Below are 16776 nucleotides of genomic sequence, written 5' to 3'. Positions count from 1 at the left end.
CACATTTCTTTAATATTTTCCATCTTGTTATCTCATATTTTTTGTATTCATCTTTTTTAAGTGTTATTTATTTATTTTTAATTATATTTTTTAAAAATATGTGTACCCCAGTGACCAGACATTACATAACTTAATGCATGATTTTCCCAATAAATCCTGTACCTATCCATCACCAGGCCTAGTTATTAGAATATTATTGACTATATTCCCTATGCTGTACTTTATATCCCCATGACTATTCTATAACAACCAATTTGTACTTCTTAATCTCTTTGCCTTTTTTCCCCCTCCCATCTGGCAACCAACAAAAAATTATCTGTAACTATGAGTCTGTTTCTGTTTTGCTAGTTCATTCATTATTTTGACAGAGTATCATTTATAGTGTTTGTTCTGCTGCTGAAAAGAAGAAGTCTCCTTTGACATTCTAATTGCCAAATCTATTGGCTTCTTTTTTTGTTCTCACCCTTCATGTCCCTTTGAAACATATTCTTCCCCCAAAATGTTTTTTAAACTTTCTGAAACAGTAATTTCTTCTAATTCTTATTAATTACTAGAGGCCCAGTGCATGAAATTCATGCACTCGGGGGTGGGGGGAAGGGTCCCCCAGCCTGGCCTGCACCCTCTTGCAGTCCAGAAGCCTTCAGGGGATGTCCAACTGACAGCTTAGGCCCGCTCCCCAGGGAGTAGGCCTAAGCCATCAGTCAGACATCCTTAGTGCTGCTGTGGAGGCAGGAGAGGTTCCCGCCACCACTGCTGTACTCACCAGCCATGAGCCCAGCTTCTGGTTGAGTGGCGCTCCCCCTGCAGAAGCTCACTGACCACCAGGTGGCAGCCCCTGCACTGTGCATCTGCCCCCTGGTGGTCAGTGTGTGTCATAGTGACCGGTCATTCTGCCATTCGGTCGATTTGCTTATTAGCCTTTTATTAAATAGGATGTTTATTGGAGTGACATTAGTTCAGCAAACCAAACAGGTTTCAAGTGTACAGCTCAAAAAAATATCATTTGCACACCACATCATGCACTTACTGCTCAAAGAATAGTCTCTTTCTGTCCCCGTTTTTCTCCCTTTGTCTCCCCACCCTTTTCCTCTGGCTAACACCACACTGTTGTCTGTGTCTATGAGTTTTATATATATAAACTCACAAACTCAAATGCTTTAAGGGGAGTCTTCCCCACTTAGCACAATATTTCTCTTTAAAGAGGTGTGCAACAAATACAGATATTGCTTTCCATAATTTTGGGATTGCTTTGAGAATTAGTGCTAAGGCACATCTCTTAACATTTTTTTGTCTGCTATCCAGAAGCTTAAGTCTTACTCATGTGAAATACTCTTTTGTGACAGGGAATGAGGCGGGAAGCCTGTGCTTATGGGGCTCTGTGATAACAGTGAGAAATGAAGCGGTCAAGTGCTCAAGCCAGTTCAAACTCTCGTCAGAGAAGGAAAGGGTCGGGGGAGATACAAATGTAAGAATACTGCAGAAGCCAGGCTTACGAGAGGAGAACTGGCTCAGTTGTAAGGATGTCAGGTGCATACAGAGTTTTTCTTCTTTCTGGAAAATCATATTTGGCTGCTCAGGATCTTTAAGTTAGGGAAGAATAGCTGCACCATACAACCTTTCCTCGATGAAACTGTTGGCCTCTCTCAAGAATTCAGGATTCCCCTCCACTCCTCCCTCTCATCACCACACTATAAAGTGCCACAACATCAATGGATAACACTTTTAAAAATAATGAGGGTCTACTGTCAAATGTATTTTTTGATATGATTTATTCTAACTTACTGAGACCTATCCTTTTAAGAAGAAAGCTGCTCTTTTGTTTTCCATTATTTTCTCTCTTTTTCTGTTTCTGACAAATGAGTTTCAGAAAAAAATGCTCCTAAAATGTCCAAAATCTTGTGCAAAACAGGTTCCTTAAGTCATGTGATAGTGTTACTGGATGTGAGGGGAAGGAGGAGGAATCTTGTCAAAGAACCATATATCAGGTTCAGTCCCATCACTTCAATAGGAAGACCCCCATTGCAGCAAACCTGGAGTGGGTTCACACGCTCTCAAAGTAAGTTTTTATTAATTTCAGAGAGGAAAGGAGAGGGAGAGAAAAATGGAAACATCAATGATTAGAGAGAATCATTGATCGGCTGCCTCCTGCATGGGCCTATTGGGATTCAAGACCACAATCTGAGCATGTGCCCTGACTGGGAATTGAACCATGACCTCAGCTCAACCACTGAGTCACACTGGCCAGGCTCAAAGTAATTTTTATTGACTTACATCAAGTTCAGGATTTTACCAAGCCTGGGACATAATTGTTTCTTGATGTCCTTTTATTTACACTTACCAAGCTGAAATGTGGCATCTATGAGGAGACTGAAAATGCCTGAAAGGTAGCTGAACACCACAAGTTTGATGTAGGCAGAAGTACTTTTAGAAAACAGGAAGCTCAGCAGATATATGAGGGGGATGGCATTCCAGCCGAACAGCATGAAGATCAGCATTGTGTCCAGGAAGTGGTAGTCTGTGAGATACACGTCCAATTGGCAGAACTTGAACACGCCCTGGAACACACAGTATACAGTGATAAAGGCAAGTGAGATCTAAGTGCAAAAATAATTGAAGCTAGAACACTTAGAAAAGGAAATAGCAAGACCAGTCCTTATTTAGCACAGAATACTCATTAATTAGATCATTTGCCTTAAAAAAAAAAAATAAAGCCCTACTCGCTTCTTCTCTACAAGGGCAGTCCAGAGACAGATCCACTGTAATTCCCTTTATTATTATTAATTTTACTTGGGAAAGTTTTTTAAATTCATAAACAGAATCAGTATCTTTTCCCCCAAATAATCCTAATTCTCAACTTTCCCAGAAAGTAGATTATTTATCTAAAGTGAAATCATTTCTTTAAATATTTGTCCTCTTCACTACATGCCTTACCTATCACTGCTATCCACCTTTAAACTGGGTCTCCTGGTTCTATTCTACTCCCACACTCCATCACATCCACTTCAGCCACTCTGGGATTTCTTTCTAAATTTATTTTTCTTGTTGGTACTTTTCCCTTTACAGTGTCATTCTCAGCAACCAGCGAGGTAAGCAAGGTTGTGTCATTATTCTCATTTCACAAACCATGTAAGTGGTTTGCCTGAGGTGGCGGACTCCAAAGTAGCTGAGGTTATTGTCTCCAGATTCTATGCTCTTTAAATTTTGCCTCGCTGGCACTCTAAATTCCCACTCCCATGTTTTCTCTTATGTTTTTGCTATTACACTTTGATTTTTAATTTGTCTTTCATTCTCCACCCCATAATTCATTTTACAGAGTAATTACATGTAGCAACAATAGGCTTTTCTTAGTATCCATGTCCATCTTTTTTTTAATTAAATTTATTGGGGTGACATGGGTTAATATTATATAGGTATCAAGTATCACATTTTTATGATACATGATCCATATATTGCATGGTGTGCCCATGATGCAAAGTCAAATTGTCTTCCAACACCATATATTTGATACCCTTTGCCCTTTATTCCTAAACCCCCTTCCCTCTGGTAACCACCATTCTGTTGTCTGTGCCTATGAGTTTCAGTTTTATACCCCACATCTGAGTGAGATCATATGGTTCTTAGCTTTCTCTGACTTATTTTGCTTAGCATGATATTTTCAAGATCCATCCATTTTGTTGCAATGGCAGTATTTCATCTTTTCGTATCGCTGAGTAGTATTCCATATATATCCACCAGAAAAGTTTGAAAGCATTTATTCCAAAAGATATATGTACCCCTATATTCACTGCAGCCTTATTCATCGTGGCCAAGACATGGAAACAACTGAAGTGTTCTTCCATAGATGGTTGGATAAAGAAGATGTGGGATTGCTGGGTTATATGGTAAAGACATTCTTAATTTTTGAGGAGCCTCCATACTGGTTTCCATAGTGGCTGTACCAGTTTACATTTCTACTGGCAGTAAATAAAGGTTCCTTTTTCTCCAAAACCTCTCCAACACTTGTTATTACTTGTCTTGCTTATTATAGCCATTCTAACAGTGTGGGTTGTATTTCATTGTAGTTTTGATTTGCATTTATCTAATAGCTAGTGAAGTTGAGCATCTTTGCATATATTTGTTGGTCATTTGTATGTCTTCTTGGGAGAGGTGTCTGTTCAGGTTCTCTGCACATTTTTTAATTGGGTTATTTGTTTGGTGTTGAATTGTATGAGCTCTTTATATGTTTTGGATATTAACCCCTTGTCAGAGCTGTTGTTTCCAAATAGCTTCCTCTATCTTGCTGGTTGTCTTTTGTTTTGTTGGCAGTTTCTTTGTTGTGCAGAAGCTTTTTAGTTTGATATAGTCCCATTCATTATTTTTGCCTTTACTTCCCTTGCCTTTGGGGTCAAATTCATGAAATGTCTTCTAAGACCAAGGCTCATACTTTTAGTACCTATCTTTTCTTTCATGTAATTTATTGTTTCAGATCTTATATTTAGGTCTCTTGTTCATTTGAGTAAATTTTCTAACTTTTTTAAAAATGTGATTTTATTGATTTTTAGATAGACATAAAGGGAGATGGAAAGAGAGATAGAAACATCCATGATGAGAAAGAATCATCAATCGGTCAACTCATGCACACCCCGTACTGGGGCTCGAGCCCACAACCTGGGCATATACCCTGGCCAGGTGACCTTTTGGTGTGTGGGATGATGTTCAATCCACTGAGCCACACAGGCTAGGCCATTTGAATAAATTTTTGTACATGGAGACAAACTATATTCTACTTTCATTCTTTTGCATGTATCTTTACAATTCTCCCAGCAGCATTTATTGAAGAGGCTTTCCTTACTTCATTGTATGTTTTGGCTCCTTGTAAAAAATTATTTGCTGATATACATGTGGTTTTATGTCTACACTCCCAAATCTGTTACATTGGTTTGCGTATGTGTTTTTCTGCCAATACCATGCTGTTTGATTATTATTGTACTTCAGTATAATTTGAAGTCAGGCAGCATGATACCTCCAGCTTCATTCTTTTTTCTCAGGATTGCTTTGGCTATTTGCGGTGTTTTGTGATTCCATACAAATCTGATAATGTTTTTGTTCTATTTCTTTTAAAAATGGAATTGGGATTTTCATGGGGATTGCATTAAATCTATATGTAGATTTAACTATGTTGATTTTTCCAATCCATGAACATGGAAATCTTCCCATTTCATTCTATCTCTTTCAACCTCTTAAAATTTTAATAGATTTTTATTGATTTCAGAGAGGAAGGGAGTGGGAGAGAGAGATAGAAACATGAACAATGCCAGAGAATCACTGATTGGCTGCCTCCTGCATGACCTCTACTGGGGATGGAGCCCACAACCTGGGCAAGTGCCTTGACCAGGAATTGACCTGTGACCTACTGGTTCATAGGTCAATTCTCAATCACTGAGCCACACTGATCAGGCTTTTTTGCAATCTCTTTTAATAATGCTTTGTAGGAGATGAGAAGATGGCAGCTGGCAGGACAGCAGTAAGGGAGAGGGTGTGAGTGAGTGAAAGGGGCGTGTGTGGACATGTGTGGTGTGTGGTGTGTGTGTGTGTGTGTGTGTTTGTATGTGTGTGTGTGTGTGTGTGTGTGTGACAGTTAGATCTCTCAAGTCTCAGGGGCTGGCAGACCAGGCTCTCGTGGACAGGGAGCCCCTGCCACTGCTGTGGGCACTCCCGGGGCTGTGGGGCTCGGGCATGGAACCCATGCCATTCCGAAGGGGAGAGTGGCCTCCACTAGGAACCCAGCCTCACCACCACCCAGACTGCCTTGGACACTGCAGTCACCCCAGCCAAACTCATGCTGCCTCGGCTCAGACCTGCAGACCCCAGGACGTCCACCTCCTGGCCACTGGCTCCTGGACACCACAGTTGCACCGCTCCAGCCCAGCAGGGCCCGCGACTTCCCCCTCCCAGGCTGGCTTCTGAACACTGCAGGCATGCTGCTCCAGCAACAGACACCAAGAATACCGCTTCCTAGGTCACTGGATCCTGGGCCCATCGATAAGTTGCTAAGTGTGCACCTCTGCAGGCAAGGGTGCATGGCTTCAGCTGTAGAACCTGCCACTACCACTTCCCAGGCCTCTGGACTTTGGGCCCCTCATGAGTTGCTGAGTGTGTGCCTCTTCAGCTGAGGACACAAGGCTCCAGCAGCAGACCCCATGACTTCCCCTTCCCGTGCTGCTTCTCCGGTCAAGGTTGTGCTGTTTCAGCCACAGATTCCAAGATTCCCGCATCCCCAGCTGCTGGCTCCTCCTGCCCCCCCCCCCACGCCCCCAGGCCCCTGTGATTCACAGAGTGAGATCACCCTGGCCAGAGTCCCCGCTGCCTGATCCACAGACTATGGGACACATGCCTCCCACCATCACAGGCTCCTGGACCCTCGCAGTGATTTGTAGTGTAACACTACCCCAGTAAGAACCACACCACACCAGCCAGAGTCACACTACCTCAGGCCCAGAGACCCCTTCCTCCCAGGCCATGGACTCAGGGATCTCACAGTGAATGCAGGCCAGTGAGACCTCAGGCACCCCTTTCCACAAGAGCCGGAACCACAAGCACACCACAACAACTTGCACCACGAGGCCGGGGAGTCACATTGTCAGACAACCCGAGATGAGACTTCTTTTTTTCCCCTATCATTTAAATTCTTTATTGTTTAAAGTATTACATAAGTTTCCTTTTCCACCCCCACCCCCCATTGACCTCTCCCCAGCCACTCGCACTCCCCAGCACATACCCTCACCCCCTACTGTCTGTGTCCATTGGTTATGCCTATATGCACACATACAAGTCCTTTGGTTGATCGCTTACCCCCCTCCCCTGCCTTCCCTCTTAGGTTGGATGGTCTGTTGCATGCTTCTATGACTGGTTCTATTTCAGTTCATCAGTTTACCTTGTTCATTATATTCCACAAATGAGTGAGATCATGTGATATTTATCTTTCTCCAATTGGCTTATTTTGCTTAGCATAATGCTCTCCAGGTCTATCCACGCTGTTGTGAATGGTAAGAGTTCCTTCTTTTTTTATAGTAGCATAGTATTCCATTGTGTAGATGTACCACAGGTGTTTTGTTTTGTTTTGTTTTATTAATTATTTTTCTTTCTTTTTTTTTCTTTTTTAAAAATTAATTTCTTTATTGATTAAGGTATCACATATTTGTCCTCATCCCCCCATTCCCATCCCAAACCCCTCCCCACACATGCCCCCACCCCCTGTTGTCCGTGACCACTGGTTAGGCTTATATGCATGCATACAAGTCCTTTGGTTGATCTCTCCCCCTTACCCCCACCCTCCCCTACCTTCCCTCTGAGGTTTGACAGTCTGATCGATGCTTCCCTGTCTCCAGGTCTGTTTTTGTTCATCAGTTTATATTGTTCATTATTTCTCCTAGATGAGTGAGATCATGTGATACTAGAATACATTTATAAAAACCGAAAATGAGACAAGCAATAATGGTTATGCTGAGAGACAAATGAATCAGTCTGTAGTGAGTTTCTTTCTGGGCCAACAGTTCTTTTGAGTCCCAATTTCAGTGTCAAACAGTTCCTTATGTGTACATGTCAGCAATGATATTTCAGTTCTGGATGGTGGACAAATGGTGGTAATGCAGGTCCGACCCTCTCTGGTTTGGTCCTGGGCAACCTGTAGCGACGCACAGCTGCTGACTGCTAGTATGGCAAGGCGTCGTCAGCGTCTTCCATCTCTGGACTGTTTCTCTTCTGTCTTCATGGCTGGAGCAGTCCTGTCAATTCCTCTCTGTTGCAGGAATTCACATGGTCTTGGAGTTGTTTTCTGAAAATATACAAACATATTCTCGACCAAAAGTTAATATAGGAATCTTTTCTATAAATTTGACTTGGGATCCTTTTTCATTTTTTTGCCCAAACGATTTTTCTTTGGTTTGTTTTGACACCACGTGTGTTTTTCATGGGTGTCTTGATATTAGCATTACCAATGAAAGTTAATTTTCTAAAGTAAAAATTTTCTAGATGTAATTTACTTACAGGATATTTTTCCTTACATGATATTCTTCTACTATCCCCCCTTTTTTGATTTAAATATTAGGAGGCTTTTGGAAATTTTATAATGTAGTCTTGATAGCTTTAAAATTTTAATTTTTTGCACTAAAATATGACTGCTTTAGGTTCATTACATGTTACGCAATTTTACCATGAGATGAACTACCAATAAAAATTTTAAATATATTTTATTGCCTTTTTACAGAGAGGAAGAGAGAGGGATAGAGAGTTAGAAACATCGATGGGAGAAAAACATCGATCAGCTGCCTCCTGCACACCTCCTACTGGGGATGTGCCCGTAACCAAGGTACATGCCCTTGACCGGAATCGAACCTGGGACCTTTCAGTCTGCAGGCCGACGCTTTATCCACTAAGCCAAACCGGTTAGGGCTACCAATAAAAATTTTAGTTAACACTTTAGGAACAGCTTTTTGTCCAGTACCATTAATTTTTCTAGAATATTCACTTATTTCACTTAGCCAATTTAAATTAGTCTGAGAACTTGACTACTATTTTACTGTTGAAAGGGCAGAGACTCCATTTTTGTGCTAGGCCTTTCATCCTGTCCCCAGAATAACCTCCCTTCCGAGAAAAACTACAAGAAAGCAGCTAGGCCCAAATTGGGCTATACCGTAGCATGCTCCTTCACCCATCAGGAGGTAGCAGGGCATAGCTCAGACCCAGGAAGGTGATAATCATTTCCTGTCCTTTGTGCTGTAAGAACCTGCTGTAAAGCCCTGGGGTAAGTCCCTGCTGTAAAACCCTGAAATAAAACCCTGACCTGGAACTGACCAATCGGGGTCAGCCAACTCAGGGGACCCTCCCCCTGCCCCAGACCCCTATAAAACCTTTGTCCTATTGAAGCTCTCTCTCTCTCTCCACCTCGCAGCTGCGCCGGTGTGTGTGTGTGTGGGGGGGACTGAGCTCGAGCTAGCTCGAATAAAGGCTCTTTGCTTTTGCATTGGACTCGGCTCCCTGGTGGTCTTTGGGGATCACAAAATCTGGGCATAACACTGTCAAATTTAATACTCTAACAACAATCTTATTTTACCCTGTAAATATTAGTGGAAAGGATTACTTGCCTTCTTGAGTAGGCCCTGAGCATTCCTGGTGCTAGGCTGGATTTAGATATCAAAAACCCACTTCCCCACACCATGGGTACAAGACCACTCAAACCAGTCTTGTTACAGTGAGAGGGCAGCTACTGTAGGCCAAGTCTCTTGTCTGTTACCTGGGTCCCGATTTGAACTGGGCATGGGAAGCGAAGCAGCCATGGGGGCAGGAAACCTCCCTCAGAAGGGGTGAAGGTTCAGGCCCCTGCAAGGTCGGGGGGATGAGGGTCTATGCCCCACCCCACCTCTGTTGACCCCCAAGTTCTCTCCTGATGGCCCCTCTGCGACTGTGCCTGTCTTAGGTTGTTCCTTCCCTGAGGAATCTTACCTGTCTCTGGCTAACCAGCCATCCTCCGGGGCCAAGCAGGGTGATGTGAGGTTCAGTTCTGTCTCCTTGGTAGCCTATGCCCCCATGGCCTCCATGCCCAGCACCTGCCTTGGGATCCCCTCGCCTGCTGGTGGGGCCCCGGCACTAATCACTTATCTTGGGAAACCCAGGTTTCTTCTCCAGGGAGGGCCCAGCTCACCTCACTGGGCGAGAGACAGATCCATGGTACCAGCCACCACGAGGCTTCAACCTCAGCATGAACAGAAAGCACAGGCAACAGCTGTGGGCAATTGGATTGTGAGAAGAGGGTCCCTTTTGGCCAAAAAGGGCAAGAGGGGCCAATATAGAATGCTCAGGTGCCTTCCCAGGGGGCCCTTTACACAGTGGAAGGGATTAAATCCTTTCATGTCCTTTTTAAATTGCTGCCAGACATTCAAAGAATTAGTTTGTAAGTTTGTTTGGGATAATTGTACATTATGCTGTTGTAATTCTAAAATATCAAGAGATGTGTTACCTTTGTCTCCAAGCACCAAAAAATGATTTTTATTGATTCCCAAGGGTGCACGGTACTATTATAGGTAATGGGGGTAATACAAATCTGGAGAAAATTATAATGACATTGTAGAATAATATCATGTAAGGATATTCTTTGCTCTAGGCCATGGCAATTTCATTTCAAACTGGCTGTCAATTTCTTTTTGTATAGACAAGATCTTAGTTATATTTTCTGCACCTCTACCGGGAACAAGTAATGATAGTCCCTTCCTTTGGTATCCACGCAAGCCAGAAACCTCTCTTTAATTTTACACACAAAGGAGCAGTGCTTTGATTTTGTGTCATACAAAAGGGAAGCTGGGTGGCGACCCCTGTGTAATTATACTTCCTTGCCCCACTCATGGTCCTCCTGGATGACCAAGGTGTTTGGTATTATTGGTGACTACATTAGGCGGGGAATGAGCCCACGTAAGGGCTCTTACCCATGAAGGGTCAGGAACATAAGTCCAAAATACTTCCCCATTTTCCTCAGATAATATTACCGTACAGCTGATGACTGCTAGTATGGCAAGAAAGACGTTCTCAGGCATTCTTGGGGTTCTGGTTACCTCACAATTTCTTTTCTATTTTATTTTATTTTATTATTATTTTTTTACATATGTGTCCTTATTCCCCCATTACTCCCCACGCCCCACTCATGCCCCACCGCCTTGTTGTCTGTGTCCATTGATTAGGCTCATATGCATGCACACAAGTCCCTTGGTTGATCTCTCCACCTTACTCCCACCGACCCCCTCCTTCCCTGTGGTTTGAGGTTCTGATCAACGTTTCTCAGTCTCTGGATCTGTTCTTGTTCATCAGTCTATGCCATTCATTATATTCCACAAATGAGAGATCATGTGATATTTATTTTTCTCTGCCTGGCTTATTTCACTTAGCATAATGCTCTCCATCTCCATCCATGTTGCTGCAAATGGTAAGAACTCCTTCTTTTTTACTGCAGTGTAGTATTCCATTGTGTAGATGTATCACAGTTTTTTAATCCACTCATCTGCTGATGGGCATTTAGGCTGTTTCCAAATCTTAACTATGGTGAATTGTGCTGCTATGAACATAGGGGTGCATATATCCTTTCTGATTGGTGTTTCTAGTTTCTTGGGATATATTCCTAGAAGTGGAATCACTGGGTCAAATGGGAGTTGCATTTTTAGTTTTTTGAGGAAACTCCATACTGTTCTCCACAGTGGCTGCAATAGTCTGCATTCCCACCAGCAGTGCAAAGGAGTTCCTTTTTCTCCACATCCACGCCAACACTTGTCATTTGCTGATTTGTTGATGATAGCCATTCTGACAGGTGTAAGATGGTACCGCATTGTTGTTTTGATTTGCATCTCTCTGATGATTAGTGACATTGAGCAGGTTTTCATATGTCTCTTGGCCTTCCTTCTGTCTTCTTTTGAAAAGTGTCTATTTAGATCAGTTGCCCATTTTTTGATTGGGTTATCTTCTTTTTGTTAAGTTGTATGAGTTCTCTGTAAATGTTGGAGATTAAACTTTTATCATTGATATCATTGGCAAATATCTTCTCCCATGCAGTGGGCTTTCTTGTTGTTTTATTGATGGTTTCCTTTGCCATGCAAAAGTTTTTTATTTTGATGTAGTCCCATTTGTTTATTTTCTCTTTAGTCTCCATTGCCTTGGGAACAGTATCAGTGAAGAAGTTCCTTGGGCATGTATCTGAGATTTTTCTGCCTGTGGATTCCTCTAGTATTTTTATGGTTTCCCATCTTATGTTTAAGTCCTTTATCCATTTTGAGTTTATTTTTGTGTATGGTGAAAGTTGGTGATCTAGTTTCATTTTTTTTTGCATGTAACTGTCCAATTTTCCCAACACCATTTGTTGAAGAGACTGTCTTGACTCCATTGTATGTTCATGCCTCCTTTGTCAAATATTAATTGGGCATAGTGGTTTGGGTCGATTTCTGGGTTCTCTATTCTATTCCATTGATCTATATGTCTGTTCTTGTGCCAGTACCAGGCAGTTTTGAGAACAGTGGCTTTGTAATACAGCTTGATATCTGGTATTGAGATCTCCCCTACTTTGTTCTTCTTTCTCAGGATTGCTGCAGCTATTCGGGGTCTTTTTTTTATTCCAGATGAATTTTTTGAAGGTTAGTTCTAGGTCTGTGAAATATGCCTTTGGTATTTTAATGTGAAGTGCATTGAATTTATAGATTGCTTTGGGTAGTATGGACATTTTGATGATGTTGACTCTACCAATCCATGAACATGGTATGTTCTTCCATCTGTTTACATCTTCCTCTATCTCTTTTTTCAGTATCATGTAGTTTTCCACGTATAGGTCTTTTACCTCTTAGTTAAGTTTATTCCTAGGTATCTTAATTTTTTTTTGGTACGATGGTAAATGGGATTTCTTTTTTAGTCTCTTTTTCTGTAAGTTCATTATTGGTGTATAGAAATGCCATAGATTTCTTGGTGTTAATTTTGTATCCTGCTACATTGCCAAATTCATTTATTAAGTCTAATAATTTTTTGATGGAGTCTTTAGGGTTTTCTATGTACAGTATCATGTCATCTGCAAATGACAGTTTTACTTCTTCTTTTCCAATTTGGATGCCTTTTATTTCTTCTTGTCTGATCACAATGGCTAGTACTTCCAGCACTATGTTGAACAGGAGGGGTGAGAGTTGGCATCCCTGTCTTGTTCCTGTTCTTAGGGGAAATGGTTTTAGTCTTTGCCCATTGAGTATAATGTTGGCTGTAGGTTTGTCATATATGGCTTTTATTATGTTGAGGTAGGATCCTTCTATCCCCACCTTGCTGAGAGTTTTTATCAAGAAAGGGTATTGGATTTTGTCAAATGCTTTTTCTGCATCAATTGATATGACTATATGATTTTTATCTCTCAATTTGTTTATGTGCTGTATCACATTTATTGATTTGTGAATATTGTACCATCCTTGCATCCCCGGGATAAATCCTACTTGGTCATGGTGTATGATCTTTCTGATGTACTGCTGGATTTGATTTGCTAGAATTTTGTTGAGGATTTTTGGCATCTATGTTCATGAGGGATATTGGCCTGTAATTCTTTCATTGTGTTATCTTTATCTGGTTTTGGTATTAGGGTGATGCTGGCTTCATAGAATGAGCTTGGAAGTGTTCCTTCCTCTTGAATTTTTTGGAATAGTCTGAGGAGGATAGGTTTTAGTTCTTCCTTGAATGTTTGGTAAAACTCCCCTGTGAAGTCGTCTGGCTCCAGGCTTTTGTTTGCTGGAAGCTTTTTGATGACTGCTTCAATTTCTTCCATAGTTATTGGCCTATTGAGATGTTTAGATTCTTCCTGATTGAGTTTTGGAAGGTCATATTTTTCTAGGAATGTGTCCATTTTCTCCAGGTTGTCTAGTTTGTTAGAATAGAGTTGTTCATAGTATTTTTAAACAATCCTTTGTATTTCTGTGGGGTCTGTTGTTATTTCACCTCTTTGATTTCTGATTTTGTTTATTTGGGTCCTCTCTCTTTGCTTTTTGGTGAGCCTGGCTAGAGGTTCATCAATCCTGTTTATCCTTTCGAAGAACCAGCTCTTGGTTTCATTGATCTTTTGTATTGTTTTTTTGGTCTCTATGTCATTCATTTCTGCTCTGATCTTTATTATTTCTTTTCTTCTGCTCACTGTGGGCTTTTCTTGTTGCTCTCTTTCTAATTCTTTGAGTTGTTGAGTTAGATGATTAATTACCATTATTTCTTGTTTTTTGAGGTAGGCCTGTAGAGCTATAAACTTCCCTCTCAGGACTGCTTTCATTGTGTCCCATAGGATTTGCAATGTTGTGTTTTTATTGTCATTAGTCTCCAGGATGTTTTTAATTTCTTCTTTGATCTCATTGATAACCCAATCATTGTTTAGTAGCATGCTAATCAGCTTCCAAGTGTTTGAATTTTTTGGAATGTTTTCATTGTAGTTTATTTCTAATATTATACCATTGTGATCTGAGAAAATGCTTGATATAATTTCAATCTTTTTGAATTTGGGAAGATTTTGCTTGTGACCCAATATGTGGTCTATTTTTGAAAATGTCACATGTGCAATTGAGAAGAACGTATATTCTGTGGCTTTGGGGTAACATGCTCTGAAGATGTCAATTAGGTCCATCTGATCTAGTGTGTCATTTAGAATTGCTGTTTCTTTGCTGATTTTTTGTCTAGAGGATTTATCCAGTGATGTCAGTGGTGTATTAAAGTCTCCTACTATGATGGTATTGTTGTCGATCTCTCCCTTGATATCTTCCAGGAGATTTTTTATGTATTTGGGTGCTCCTGCATTGGGTGCATATATGTTTACCGGAGTTATATCTTCTTGTTTAATTGCTCCCTTTAGTATCATGTAGTGGCCTTCCTTATCTCTTATTATGGCCTTTATTTTGAGGTCTATTTTATCAGATATAAGTATCACAATCCTAGCTTTTTTTCATTTCCTTTTGCCTGAAAAATGTTTTTCCATCCCTTTGCTCTCAGTCTGTGTGAATCCTTTGCTCTGAGATGGGTCTCTTGTAGACAGCAAATATATGGGTCATGCTTTCTTATCCATTCAGCTACCCTATGTCTTTTGATTGGTGCATTTAATCCATTTACATTTAATGTTATTATTGACAAGTATATGTTTGTTGTCATATTTTTCCTTAGTGTTTTTGTTTCTTCTTGCCTTTTTCTTTCTTCTTTTTACAGCAGTCCCTTTAGCTTTTTTTGCATTGCTGGCTTGGTAGTGATAAACTCTCTTAGCCCTTTTTTGTCTGTGAAGCTCCTGATTCCACCTTCAATTTTGAATGATAGCCTTGCTGGGTATAGTATTCTTGGATTCAGTCCCTTGCTTTGAATCACTTTGTATATTTCATTCCATTCCCTTCTGGCCTGGTGTGTTTCTGTTGAGAAATCAGTTGATATTCTAATAGGAGATCCCCTGTAAGTAACTTTCTGTCTCTCTCTGGCAGCCTTTAAGATTCTTACTTTGTCGTTGGTGTTTGCCAATCTAATTATGATGTGTCTTGGTGTCAGTCTTTTGGGGTTCAACTTGTTTGTGACTCTATGTACTTCTTGGACTTGCGTAGTTTTTTTCTTGCCAATATCAGGGAAGTTTTCTGTCATTATTTCTTCAAACAGGTTTTCTATTCCTTGCTTCTCTTCCTTTCCTTCTGGTATCCCTATTAAGTGAATGTTGTTTCATTTTGTGTTGTCCCAAAGCTCCCTTAGGCTCTCCTTTTGCTTTTTAAGTCTTCTTTCCAGTTGCTGCTGTGTTTGTGTGTTTTTTCCTACCTTGTCTTCTAATTCGCTGATGCGGTCCTCAGCCTCTTCTAGTCTACAGTTTAGGCCTTCCATTGTGTTCTTTATTGCAGCTATGTCGTTCTTCATCTTCTCTTGGTTTCTTTTCATGTTGGTAACATTCTCATTCAACTCCTTATAGTTCTCATTGAGTTGTGTGTATTTGTCATTGAGTTGTGTGTATTTGTCATCCATCAGTTTAAACATCCTTATAACCATTACTCTGAATTCTATCTCTGATAAGCTTCTAGCCTCAAATTCATTTAACTCCCTTTCTGGTGGTTCCTCTTTTTCTTTCCTTTGGGGATTGCTTTTTTTTTTCTGTCTTCCCATGTTTTCCTGTAATGTTTTAATTGTAGACCCAGTTGCTTTGCTACCCAGGTTCTTTTGGGGATGGTGCTACTGGAGTAATCTCTCAGTTCTCCTGGGCTTGTTAATCTAGTGTAGCTCCCTACGTGAGCTATTTGGGTTCTCTTGATGTAGGCCTACGAGCTTGAGAGGCACATCTGCAGTGTTTAGAAGTCAGCCGCCATGGAGGGGAGTGTCCCAATTTTTGCTGTCTTGCACCCTTAATTGAAATCACATGTGCCCAGCAGGGACTCAAGTGGCACCCAGGAACCGTCTGTTGAGGTGATGGGGCTTAGGGGGCCTGCTCTCTGGAAAGGTGTGACTGTGGTGCCCAGAGTTCTGCAGTATTGGGGTGGGCAGACCCAGCTTTTGCTGTTGCACCTGTGGTGGATAGACGCTTACTCCCAGTGGCGGCTCAAAGGAGCACCCATGGTACGTTTGCCAGCGAGGCACACTGAAGGACTCTGAAGGGCACTGGCAGTGTAGCTGCGCAATTGAAGTGCCTGTGGGCTGGTATCCAGGATGAGTGAATTCAAAACTTCTACTGCTAGGGGGGAGTGCACCCCCACTTGTTCAAAATTGCACCCAGGGAGTGCTCACAGTGGCTCCCACTAGCGCCCTGTGAGTAGATGGGCTCAGGGTGCCTGCCTGTTGGAACTTCGCCTCTGTGGAGGTGTGCTTGCTGGGTGCAGAGTTCTGATGCACTCTGAGGGGTCCTGGCACTCCAGTTGAGCCACTGGGGTGAATGTGGGCAGTTATCCAGGAAGAGCGAATTCAGAATTTCTACTGCGGGGCTGCGTGCCCTTGTCTGTGAAGAATCACACTCTTGGGGGCTCTCAGTGGCTCCCAAGTGCTGCCTAAGGAGTGGAGTGCCCTGGGCAGCTGGAGACATGCAAATCCGCCTGCGGGGTTGGATACTCGCGAATCCGGAGTTCTGCCGCTGGGGAGGGGGAGATTGCACTTATTGCTGCTGAGCAGTACACCTTTGGAGGTGGAGGTCCCAGGGTCCGCGGGTCTGCAGCTGGGGTAGCAGGATTTTGGCTGGAGTGGATGCTGGGTCGTGGGGCAGTTCCAAAGCCTGTCTGGTTGGTGGTGTTGGTGAGTTTCTAAAAAAGGCTG

General features: G+C 41.9%; 1 protein-coding gene across 1 annotated transcript in view; it reads right to left on the bottom strand.

Moving 5' to 3' along the window:
- LOC308252651 (phospholipid-transporting ATPase ABCA3-like) overlaps positions 1–16776 on the bottom strand; it is a gene marked incomplete at both ends in the record, with an annotated part of 346909 nt that overhangs the window by 97020 nt on the left and 233113 nt on the right. The window contains 1 exon segment of the mRNA XM_080677416.1: positions 2334–2555. Coding sequence (XP_080533542.1) covers positions 2334–2555 — 222 coding nt within the window.

Source organism: Plecotus auritus (genome assembly GCF_963455305.1).
Source record: "Plecotus auritus genome assembly, chromosome: 7".
In the NCBI taxonomy this organism is placed as follows: Eukaryota; Metazoa; Chordata; class Mammalia; order Chiroptera; family Vespertilionidae; genus Plecotus; species Plecotus auritus.
The sequence above is the reverse complement of the archived record's forward strand: the minus strand, read 5'-3'. Positions and strand labels throughout refer to the sequence as shown.